Source organism: Malaya genurostris, chromosome 2 (genome assembly GCF_030247185.1).
Source record: "Malaya genurostris strain Urasoe2022 chromosome 2, Malgen_1.1, whole genome shotgun sequence".
Lineage (NCBI taxonomy): Eukaryota > Metazoa > Arthropoda > Insecta > Diptera > Culicidae > Malaya > Malaya genurostris.
Window position 1 is genome coordinate 131,106,140 of NC_080571.1, and position 13,469 is coordinate 131,119,608.

At 36.3% G+C, this 13,469-nt stretch overlaps 1 protein-coding gene across 4 annotated transcripts in view; it reads right to left on the bottom strand.

The window, feature by feature from the left end:
• Positions 1-13,469, bottom strand: part of LOC131431038 (basement membrane-specific heparan sulfate proteoglycan core protein) — a 746,275-nt gene that overhangs the window by 147,239 nt on the left and 585,567 nt on the right. For all 4 annotated transcript variants that reach the window (XM_058596469.1, XM_058596470.1, XM_058596473.1 and 1 more), the window contains 3 exons: positions 3,163-4,227; positions 2,833-3,096; positions 2,614-2,779 (listed from right to left, as the gene is read on the bottom strand). In XM_058596469.1, coding sequence (XP_058452452.1) covers positions 2,614-2,779; positions 2,833-3,096; positions 3,163-4,227 — 1,495 coding nt within the window. The remainder of the gene's footprint in view (positions 1-2,613; positions 2,780-2,832; positions 3,097-3,162; positions 4,228-13,469) is intronic.

Consider the following 13,469-nt stretch of genomic DNA (forward strand, 5'->3'; position numbering starts at 1 on the left):
ACTACAAATCAGAGGTATGCCCAAAGGTCAGAGCAGACAAAATAAAGAACAATATATTACAATGAATTTGTGTGATCAACAAACTGCAATTCCGAACCTTTTCCTACGCTACATTTTCTTTAAATAATCGTTGGAAATCTATAAAATTATCATTTAAAACGATGTATACTTTTGAATAAATTAATACAGGGTTGCCCAGATTAACCAGATACACAGCCACATTTTGTTCTCCGCACGGAGAACCCTTCGATCATAAAATTGCGATATCGCAGTTTTTGATTTTTGCGATAGTTGATTTAACTAATTTCTTTTTGATTCAACCAAAATGGTTTTTGATTTGCATATATTCAAGTAGTTGAAAAATATGTTGTTTTGAATGCTGTCAAATGCCGGAGACAGTTAAAAGCAAAACAATAATTGCAATGCAAAATCAACAACTTTTTTAGTTGAAATCTGTTCGCGTCGCTTCAAAATGTCAATGAAAACAACATCGATGGTTAAAGCGTTTGGTGAAATTGTGTTCATTCGATTTGAGAATTTTATGATAACAAGTGTTTATCTAACAGCGGTGTTGTGATAAAGTTAACCTCGTTTGAGATGAAAAAGATTTGGCGACAAATTAGAAAATGTTAATGAATGATCATCTCGTAATCTTTCAGGTATGCGCAAAAATTTTATGCTTCAAATTCGATCATTATTTACTTCCTGCAGACTGTTTTACTTCCAGCTGTTTGTTACCGATGATGATGTTCATGCATTAGCAATAAAACGCTTTTTGACATGAATTTAATTTATAAAAGTAACAGGAGCGAAGGGTTTCAAACGCACAGAACGCGCTGCTATTGAAGGCGCGTTTGAATTGCCGTCGCAAAATTCCAATTCCCAGCGGTTGATACACACAAGCTCATATAAATTGACTAAAATTATCAGTGCATAACTTTAGTTCAACCGTTTGAAGGCATCATTTTAGGTAAATTTAATAATTTCGCTAATTTACTCGCCCCTCCGGGCACTTTTGCTGATTAAAAACGTTTTTCTACATCAATCATTTCCGATCGAATCAGAAGTATTTTTTTTAGAATTTAGATCTTTACTGATCTCAAAACAAACAAACAAATAAAACCGATTTATTTTTCAACTAACAGAATTTTGTTTCAATAACAACACCAGTTATTTCAACTAAAATATTTGTTGAAATTGAAATGTATGTGTCCTCACTAATTGACAGCATTTTTTTTTTCAAACAGTTAAATTAGTTGTTTCAACCATCGTTTCTGCTAATCGAAAAACAAAAATGACAGTTTAGTTAAAACAACAATCGATTAGTTGTACCAAATTTTAACCAATCGAATTCAGAAAATCAACTAATATTCTGGTTGAAATGGGATCGCGGGTGGTTCCGTGCGGTTACACTGGAATCAAACAAGGGAGGGAGAGTCAGACACGGCATCGGAAAATAAGTAGTCTTCCACCATGGAGCACTGGAGTGTAGCTCACCGCGTTTTTTTTGTTTTTTATAACTCGATTTCGAAAAATCTGTCGTACGTTATAACTATTCGTGTATTAGTTTTTCTGTTTATTGATATATTGCAGCAGACGACAAATGCCAAATATGCATAGCAATGAGCTGCAACGCAAGATAGTATTAGATTTAGAACTTATGTTTACAAAAGTCTTGAATGCCTAAAAAGAGGAAGAGCGCTATATACTACTTTATATGTGACGCGTAATATGAAATGTATGTTGTTCACGTTTCTTCTACAATTGACCGGTGTTTTGCCCCGCATTTCTTTTAATTTTCTGTATTTTCCTTGAATTCTGCGAGCATTACATTGTAATTATGTTAAAGACCAGTAATTGCAGATACATGCATGAAACTTTCATGTTTCATCTGTATGAAAGATTTAACAGTTTTGCTTTAAAGAATGTATTTCACGCTTTATCCTACGATTATCTGCATGTATAGTAGTATCTATTAGGCTATACCTGACTTTAACTCCGAGATATGTTCAGATATGTGCATAAGAAATACGAACTTACGTTTTTCGAAAATTATGTATACAAAAGAGAGCACACGAGGTACGTATAGACTTAGGTATGACGATACACAAAACATAAAATAGAATGTAGAGTTCAAATAGCATCATATGAAGAAAAAGATGGAATATATAACAACAACCTGTGTTTGATCGCTTGATTTTGTAAATAACTCCAATTTCTACTCCTTTTTCGTCGTGAATACGGTAGCGAGCTAAGCTACCGCTCTGGTTGTAGAACATAATTGCGTAGTCCGAACAATTGATTTTTCGACCAACGTTATGTTCGGGTGGATTTGTAAGAGGATTAAATGAACCTGATTTTTCAAAAATGTTGGATGAGAAATAAAAAATAAATGCAATGTTTATGCTACGAATGAAATGTTAATAGTATTGATAAAAACATAACAAAATAATTTAAAAAGAATCAACCTTACCAAATGGAACTCAAGGCCCTTAAAGAGTTATTAAATTAGTGCGTGTAATGATATACGTGATTAAACATTATTCTAGTGTACTTATTGTAGTTGACATTATTCGAATAAAGTCCCATATCTGTACATTTCAGAATACTTACGATTATCACAGTTAGGGCCGGTGTATCCCGGCAGACAGTTGCACATTACATCACCTCGGCCATCGATGTCGCAAGATTCTGCATTATCACATGGACAAGGCTTGCAAACACCTACAATTCCAGCTGATCGATCAAATACATCTTTGTAATAAAGATCATCACATTGCTGGAATAATTTCCGTTAAAATAAAATCTTTTCAAGAAGTTGTTCAAGCATACTTCACAACTTGTGCCACGATAACCTGGTGGGCAGCGACAAATTTCAATTTCATCGGCAGGCCCATAATCTGTTTGCATATTAACTGCTGTACCTAGCACAATGTCGCTTATGGATGACCTCGTCGTATAATCTCGAACTGTTGCTCGGATCAAAATATGATCCAAGTTTGATAGTACTGTCATTAGATCACTTCTACTTGCCTGATATGGACCTCTAGGGCCTAGATTAGTCCAGTAACTTTCTAGAAGTGGAACCGAATAAACCTGAATTTTAGGAAATAAATAATTCATTGTCTGTCTTCATAATTCAATGGTATTTTTCATACTCACACCATCCTCATAATGAGGCCGAGACCAGAAAAGTTTTAAACCATTGCCAATCAAAATGATATCTTGGTCAGGATTGGGCTCTAAACCGACCGTTGATTGCGTAACAGTAAGGTTTGCTCCGTATGATAAAATTTGATTTCCAAGTAACCTTTCGGGGAGATTCCAATAATATGTGTCTCGGTCTTTAAAATTGTAACTAATTTCATTTCTATGAGGAGCCTCATCGAATCCTCCGGATATTATCACTTGGCCATCGCGATTTGTTAGAGAAAAGCCGTCATCATCTCCGGTGATAAAAACAGGTAAATCTTCTCGGAAATAACGCGATTTACTGCATGATGTTGTGACTCCAGAACAGAAGCATTCACGGCAGCCGTTGATGTTTTGGTTACTCAAGTCATATGACCCTTCCCGGCATTGATCACACCGATAACCTTCGACCAACCGCTTACATTCGCATTGCTCTTCACATCTGCCTGTAGAACCTCGCGAGTCACAATGTTGACAGTTAAAAGAAGGGTCCGGTTTATCCATAGAACAATCATAAGCTGTTCCTCCAGTAGCATTACCAACATAAGGTGGTGTACAGTATTCGCAACTATTGCCATAAGTGTTGTGGCGGCAATTTTGGCACACTCCCGAAACAGGATCACATTCATCAGAATGTTCATTACACTCACATTTCTCACAAAGACCCAGGTACAACCCACCATCTCCTTTATAGTATCCAGGGGCGCAATCTTCACATGATAATCCAATATGTCCTTGAATGCATTGACACTGTTCTACAGGCCAAGCCCGTGTACCGGAACCGTAATCATGCTCTGATGCAGTATCCAAACTAACGTGTGATAAAGCAGCTTCGTTGGAAACTGTATTATACGTTGCCTTGATAAAGACATCACTCACATTAGCTAGAGCCATTAGCAAATACTGACGCAGTACTTTATTTCCATCTTCATAGTTTTGCCAATAATCTTCCAATATTGGAACGGTGTACGTACTAGAACCCACAGGTGAAATGGAACCGTCGATTCGATAGTGGTGAAGTTTAATTTTATTACCCTGGAAAGAAAGAAATTTATCAGGGGTACATTTTATTATAGTTTATTTGAACATTCCCTTGAATCCGAACAACATTCTAAATTGATCACTTGAAAATTAGACAAACTAACATTAACTCGAAAAATCGAGCGTCACATACCGTTTGACTCATTGGTGGTTGGCTAAATATTTGTGTGTGTGTGTGTGTGTGTGTGTGTGTGTGTGTGTGTGTGTGTGTGTGTGTGTGTGTGTGTGTGTGTGTGTATATGTCGAAAAGAGTAATAATAATATTTTTGACGTGAATACGTCTTACTTTACTATGGAACACTTTTACAAAATTTACCTTCTGAGAGTGTTAAGTTTTTGATCGTGAATATCTTTTGTTGTATCCATCGTATCAATACAATTTTTGCTACATGCCATCGGAAAAACTCTTTTCTTATGCTTGGGTTTTTCGCGCAAGGACGACGATTTTGAGGTAGTCAGGTACATATCTTCAACTGAACGTTATAAAAGGGGAACCGTGGTCGAAAATCGATCGGCATTCGTCATCTAACACTCGATGTGGATAGACGAATAACCTGCTACGACTAATTTCGATTTTGTTTTATCTTTTATTCGCAGCTGGCTGCCTACCCGCGATATGGGTAAAACGCGCCATAGATCCGAGAAGGATCTTTTGCTTAGTAACAACCAATACGCTGATCTGCCAGTTGATGTCAAAGAGGAACTGCAGAAGAAGGAAAAGATGCCGCCTTTCTACCTGAAGGGCTTCCCACCGACTCTACGCTCGGATTTCAACACGCTGACCAGCAAAGGACTACAGGCAACAATCCGTTTATGTACCGAAGGCTACAAAATAACTGTTACGAAGGCTACAAAATAATTAAATGGAATGTTACCAGAAGCAAACAAAAGCGGAATGCTTCACACACGATTATTATTATTATTATTATTATGTTGCTTTATTTACCCTCGGTTTTAACCTTACGGTCATTCGCCGAGGAGAACACACGATATTGCCGCCCACAAATCTATGAAGGTTGTACTTTGATGAATACCCGACATAATGGAAGCCATTAGTTCGGCACTATCGGAGAATGGACTAAAGCCTGTCATGGTGTTTAAAATGAAACGACACAACACATCCAGCACAACAAATCAGTGTCCAAAACAACTGCCATGGTAATATTGGATATTGAAAAGGCATTCGCTAATATGTGGCACGATGGCCTGGTGTTTAAACTGCATCGGTATAATTTTCCGATGTATCTTATTAAAATTATCAAAAATTATTTTGCCGATTGAGCATTCCAGGTTTCTCTGAATAATGCACTTTTAGAAAGATTTACTATTCCTGCTGGTGTACCCCAAGGGAGTATCCTAGGTCCCATCATATACAACATTTTTACATCAGACATCCCACCTTTTCCGGGTGGTGGTGTTCTGTCACAATTTGCTGATGATACTGCCATTCTTTACAAAGGTCGTATCATTAAAGCTCTGAAGAATAAACTACAGACAGGTCTGGACACTCAAACTGAATATTTTTCTAGCTGGAAAATTGTGATCTGGAAACTGGAAACTCATATTGTTTCCACATTCAAGATCTCAAAAACTTGTTCCATCAGACGAACGCCGAACGAAGAGGTCATCCAATGGTCCGACGAAGTTATCTATCTAGGACTCACCTTTGACAGACATCTGATATACAGGTCACATGTTGACAAAATCTTTCAAAAATGCATCATATTCATTAGGTCTCTGTATCCGCTGATTTGTAGAACATCTAAACTATGCCTGGAGAATCAGATGGCTGTCTATAAACAAATCATCTACCCCGCAATTGAATACGCAGTCCCTGTTTGGCGGGGCTGTGCACGAACGCACAAACCTAGGTCTCAGCACATTCAAAGTAAGATCTTAAAGATGATTCTAAATCTACCCCCTTGGATAAGGACTAGTGAAGTACATGAGATGGCCTCCCTGGATATACGAGAACAAAAATTCGAACAATACTGCACGTAATTTGAGGAGACCACAGATCTCTGTAATACAAATAATTCAAAATTTGTACGTATTAGGTTAGGGATAGTTATAAGTAGGTAGATATTTTATTATTAATTAAAATAAATGTGTGTGTGTAAAGTATTATTTATTCATTATTTGTTGTGTTTGTTATACAATGTTTGTTTTACATTTTAAGTGATTTGGCCCTTTAGCCCTACATCTTTAATCTTAAAATAAATGTTATGATTGAACATTAGTATGTAAAACAAGAGTAACTAAAACACCTATTGTTAATAACGAATCGTATGAAGATCAAACATTAAAGGCCAAAGGGTCGAAACACTGTACTGTAAAACGTTGATGTATTACACAAAAATGAGATTAATAAACAGATATTTATGCAAAAAATGCGAAAATCGATCATTTCTTCTTGTGCGTTGGATGAAAGTAGACGTCAGGGCGAGAAGATGCATTCAAGCTGCGGCATCGGAGAGCGCACCTTCTGCGTGGTTGAAAAAAGAAACGCACAGGTTGTAGTACTCATTTGACTTCCGGTCGTCAAGGCGAGAAGGCGCATTAAACCAGTTTAGCACTGCGAGCCGATGTGTTGCGGTTTGTTTGCAAAGCTAGTTTCAATTCAAGCAAGAGCTATTGCGTCAGACAGAAGAGCTGTTGGTCGTTTGCATTGGAGAGAAAGAAAATGAACAGTGGACAACATTGTATAAAATCAACCGTTTTAATGGCTCTAAATGATATCTAAAGAACTATTCAGATTACTTATTTGCAAATCGAAGGTAATAATCATCAGTTTCATGAAAATCCCAAATAATTTTGATTTACTTCGGGCACTTTTTGCTGTGCGAAAATCGTTCGAGAAAAATGTTCCGAACTATGCTAAATATCGTAGAGAAATCCATAATTTGATCCTTTTAAAAGGCAGAAATTAATCTTGTACAGCATCTTGATAGATTCCTATATGTGCGGCCGTTGGAACCGCCCATTTGTGGAAAAGCTACACACGAAATCACGTAAAAAGAAGCCTCTTAAGAAAAATTGATTCAGTTTGGCATCTTTTGGCACCAGAGCTTAAAATTGTCACGCATTCTCAATGAAAGGATCCAATCCAACAGCCTCATTTTCAATATTTTACTGACTCATTCGTAAATGACCGACACCAGTACAACCGAAGAAAAATGAAGCATTCTCGTTTCTCATTGAGAAATAGAGAGAGTATAATTGCCAACGTCACTTTTTCCTCTATGACAAGACGAAACCAAACTAACGTCTTCAGGGTGCACCAGCAGAACTTCAATTCTCATTCTTTCATCGATGTATTGAAAGTCTGTCAAGCTTGGCTATAAAAAGTGACTAAAATATGACCAATCGAAGTAATTACATCCCAGAACCTCTTTGGAAACCAAAACTACTACAAATTCGAGCACCAACAGGTAAAAGTTATTGTTAAACCTTTTTCTGTCATTTTCGATTTTCACAGCTTCTATTGAATATCGACACTACATACTATGGGATTTTCACTGAAAACTGCAAATGACTGAAAGAGCAAATGAAAGAAAAAACACATTTTTGAAACTGCTGCCCCGCTTATGTCATTGGCTGAACATGGACTTCGTTTTCATAGTTTGCAAGCGAAGCTGAGAGTGACAGTAATTTCTTGTCATTTTTGGTTATTTTTAGTCAATGAAAATGACTTTTATAGCCTGTCCGCACTACACCGGGACGACCGGGACGGGACCGTCCGGGACTATCCGGGACGTTTTTTTCCTCATCGGCGATGGCTGAGCTGCCGGCGTGTGCATGTATTGGAATCCCGGACCCGGGATAAAATTCATTTGCTTGCCACCGATATTCCTCACCGAGTTTTTCGCACCATGCCGACAGCCCACACAGAAAGAGAGTGAATTGAGAGAGCAAGAGCGAAAGGAAGACCGAAGTGTGCTTGTTTATAGGTAGTTATGCTGATGGCAATTGAAATGAATCCAAATCGTTTCATTGATATTTCTTAGCTTAATCGATTGATTGATTTAGTTAATCATCAAGAGTCCTTACAATCGAGTAATGTCATTATAATTAGCCATTACATTACATTTTGGGATGGTGATTTTTTAAATGTTGCTACTCATTACATATTGAAATATACTACTGAACCTCGTCTAAGGTCCCCTATTGATTATGTTATCATTGAATTAAATAGAAATGTATCATCACAGGTTCATGGTTCATTGTACATCTATTCGAAAAACTATTTTGAATAGGATAAATAAATGGTAGCTCAGTCTTATTTTTATTGAAAGGTTTGGTCTGAGGGAACTAGGCTTATTTATTTTTACAGTTAAGGAAAATTTCATATATTCGATGAGAAAGTAAACAGCTCTAGACTTAAGAAAAAAGGAAATTATATGCGCTTTTGCCCCATTCAGCAAAATTTTTCGTTCCGTCAAGTAATCACTGAAAGTATTTAAACTTTTTCGTAAGCGTTAAAGTGATTAGTTGAATCATTTTGAATCATCTCTTGAAAAAACAAACACTTGAATATTTTTTGTTTTTGAATTAGGGCATCAACAACAATTTTATGGAAATAATCAATCCCAGCGACATAACATCCAACTTAAACTACACGGAACGACCGAAATTAGCTCTGCGCCTAATTCGTATTACTGTTTTTGAATTAGTTGATTTTAACAACAAAATTTCCAAAATAACTATAAAATTAGTTAAAATTTAGAATTTACTGTGCTGAAAAAAACTCTTATTTTTAGAGAAAGTGTTTAGTTGGCGAATATTCTGGACACAAACCAGCAATATTTCAATCCAACACGAAATTCTTATTGACAACTAATTTCGTTATTAAAATCAGAAACTTTGATTCTATTTATCTATCACCGTCATTACTGAAGGACAGCAGTGTCAAAGCAAAACAATCCATTAAAAAGCTAAAAGGGACAGTCTTGTTGAAACTGCTCGCAAATTGTTTAGATGTTTTTCGCATGTGTTACGATATATCCCTATATAATTTTCTAAACCGATACGTAAAAATGACGTAAACTGTTAGTGGAAAGTGTATTTATTCAGAATTTGTGCGCAGTTAAAGCGATTGTGGGTAATAATGTTTTTACGCGAAACAGTGAAGTGAGTTTCGAATGTTGCACTCTAATTGTACACGTCAAATGATGTTTTTTTGTATCTTCTCATTCCGGGCTACGCCGTCCGGTGTACTACTTGTATTCGGTTTTTGTTTTCCGAGTGCTCAAAGTTTTCAGTGAGAGAGTCGATTTAGAAGTAAAATTTTCAAAAAGAAGTTTATGTTTCGCTTATGTCTTTTTCTCCAATACAACATCGTATTTATACCTGCAAATATAGAAAAGATAACCGCGACTGAAATTTTTTTCGGTAGTAGTCATTACGGTGTTAACGAGCGCCATATAGCTGCTAATTGCAGAAACCAATTCAACCATTTATGTTGGTTGAAAACAAGGTTTATTTCTCTAATTCAACAAAAAAATTAGTTGAATGGATATGAAGCGTGCCTTAGCTAAGAAATTACAGCACGTTTAATTGATGAATTCAACTAAAAAAATAGCCATTTCAACAAATATTTTATTATTATTAAGAGAATTAGAATTAAAAACGTGTTTAATCCACCTAGCAGTGAGATGATACCTTTTTTTATCAATCCGCATCTGTTTTTTGCATGAATATTCTTCGGTGTTCGTTTTAAGCGACAATTTGAGATTTTAATCACTCATTACTCTGTAATGTCGAAACTGCAAATCGGATCGAATTTGAATCTAGAAGTGGGGCAATCGATTAAACATTCCATGATATGTCGAAGTAAGTTCCATTTTAGAGTTTACGGTAATTTAAAGTACTTCCAGAGCCGGTATTCAGGAATCAGCATAACCCAAACCGATTCGTATGGCCATATGACGAATAAATTACAATTAGTTTTGAGTCCATCTTTGAAGCTTTTCGGATTGTCATCTTCTATAACGGTTTGAACTTTAAAAATTCATCATCATGTAATTCGAGAACCGGAAGTCATAATTGGATAAAATTTATTAATTTTTGTATGTATGTATAAAATTAATTAATTTTGTATATAAGTTTGTTTTAATTTGAATTTTTGTTTCTGAAATTTGATTAGGCTTTTTTTGAAAAAACGATTGAGCTTTGAGAAACGATTTTATACTGGAACCGGAATTCTAAAATCGGTATGGCCGAAGATTTCATTTGAATCTTTGATCGGTTCAGCCATCTACGAGAAGAATGAGTTACACAATTTCGACTTCGTTTCATATATCATCCTGTAGTTCCGGAACCAGAGGTCGAAACCAAACATAATGCAGGAACTTTGTTTGGGAGCATACGACTTTTCGTATAAACTGAATTTGTAGAAAAGAAATTTTCCTAGAAAATTGAGTGAAATTATTTGTCACACACGCATTTGCTGATCTCGACGAACTGATTCGAATGGTATATGGATGTTATGAAGTAGTTTAAAACAATATAATTAAAAAAAATTCTGCCATCATCTGGTTTATATATGTCATATTCGAACGATTATGTTGCCAAAAACGAGTCGTGCTAAAATCGGTCCGAGGCTAAATGTAATGAAAAAGGATGCTGTACACTGTCTTTTTGGTACTTAGAAACAATTGTATGTAACAGTATAAAAAATCGTGTTTTTCGTTGCTCACAAGCATTTCTTTGTCATACAGCGCTCAAAACTCCCACTGCTGGAATAGGGGGAAAAGTCGCTTACACAAAAATTTCGATATCTCCGTTAAAAATGGACGGATTTTAACAATCTATGGCTTGTTGGATAGGTATTACCGTGCGGAATCTAAGTCTGAAAACTTATTCTGTTTTCAAGGTCAATTGTGACAGATACTGTCAAAAAACTGAAAATTTTGACATAAAACTTCGTATAACTCAAAAAGTAAACATCCGATCTCAAAACCATTCAATAGCGTTTTGAGTGACGGGGAGACCTTTCATTTGCGACTAGTTTGATCAAAATCGGTCCAGCCATCTCTGAGATGTCGACCTCTTAGTTGGCAACACACATACAGACACACACACATACACACACACAGACATTTGCTCAGTTCGTCGAGCTGAATCGATTGGTATATTTCATTCGGCCCTCCGGGCCTCGGAAATATTTTCTAAAGTTTGAGCGAATTCTATACCTATTTTTTATATATATAAAAAAGGTAAAAATCTAAATTAGCAAAAGTAAGATTTTTTTAGTTGTCTCAAAAAATAACTAACTAAAATCAGAAAATCAACTAATTTTTTCGCCAAAATTCTAATTTCGGTCTTTCCGTGCGGTAGCGATCATTTACCAATCATTATCTAAATTAGCAGTAACAAAGGCATTGCTAATTCAGTTAATATTCCATATGATTTAACAAAATGTTGACTGGATTAAATACCAAAGTAGTATCTCAAGTACCTCGAACTCAATGGAAGACCTCCCCACTTGAATAATATGACTTCCTCGTTGCACATGGATATGGACATGGAATTAGCTACATGGGTCTCCCGCAAGGCTCATGCCTCAGTCCGCTCCTGTATAATTTCTATGTGAACGACATTGACAGCTGTCTAGTAACCCCATGTACACTAAGACAATTGGCAGAAGATGGCGTTTTTTCAGTTAGTGGGCCCAAAACTGTTAACCTGCAAAAACCATTGCAAGATTCCTTAGATAACTGGTACGTTTGGGCTGTTCATCTGTGGATCGATTTCTCTGCGGAGAAAACAGACGTCTTTTCAAAAAAGTATGATCCAACTTCATATGATGAGAAGAATGATCCAAAGGTTTTTGACTTCCAAATACATCGGGGTGTGGTTTGATTTCAAATGTACGTGGGGAGAATACATTAGGTATTTGATAACAAAGAGTAAATTTTCTTCGAGCAATAACAGGGTTTTGGTTACACATACAATGAATCTTGAAGTTCTGGCAGGAGTTCTTCCATTGAAAGATCGTTTTTGGGAGCTTTCATCGCGACTGCTAATAAGATGTGAGGTACTTAATCCCTTGGTTATTAATAACTTCGAAAGACTAGATGAGCTTCAACCTCAAACAAGATTCATGACAGTATGTTTTAACCATATGTCATAGGAAATCGACCCTTAATAATATATTTCTACCCGTGACAGCCTTCCTGACTCAACTATATTTTTCGACACATCCATGCAGCGCGAAGGCATATTGACTCAGAGAAAATATTGTATACGGAAGGATCACGAATTGAAGAGGCTACTGGGTTTATTCAACAGTAATGTTTCAGCTTCATTTAGGCTTCAAGAAGCCCTTCTCCAAACCATTATTTTCTCTTCACAGATAGCCTGAGTTCAATTGAAGCCATTCGTTCAAACGCTGCTGGCAAAAATGAACCAGGCAAAATAAAACAGTGCCTGAACTACATATTGAATGATAATTATCAAATCACAATAGTTCGGGTTCCGACTCATTGCTCCATTCCAGGCGATGAAAGAGCCGATATTTTAGCCAAACGTGGTTACAACGCTTACAATTGCTTACAACGAATTCTATAGCGCGTCTCGCCAAATAACACTTGCCAGCTGGCAAGCTTCTGAATGCATTCAATTATTCCTAAAATATCGAGGTTTAGGGGACAGGATGTGAGTAGGGATGTCGTAATATCGATCGATTAATCGAGTAATCGATTTTTAACCCAGATAATCGAGTAATATTCAATCGATTAGCTTAGAATTAATATTCGATTATTGAGCTAATCGAATAATTTAAAATATCCCATAGTAATAATCGAATAAATAATCGAGTAATCGATTAATGACCAAGATAATCGAATAAATTTCAATCGATTAGTATCAAAATTAAACTCGATTATTAACTAATCGAGTAATTCGAAATTTCCGACATCCCTAGATGTGAGAAGGGATTTCATTCGTGTGATGTCCAGACTCATGTCCAATCACTACGCGTTAGATGCACATCTCCTTCGAATTTCACTTTCCGAGACTAATCATTGTGCTTGCGACGAAGGTTATCGCGATATTGATCATGTCGTTTGGACATGCGTGGAGTATCGTGGTGTCAGATCTTAACTAATAAATTCCTTGCGTACCCAAGGTAGACTATCCAATGTCCCAGTTCGCGACATTCTTGCTTGTCGTGACTTTCCTTACATGAAACTTTTTTATTATTTGATTAAGTCCATTGAAGTTCCAATTTAAAT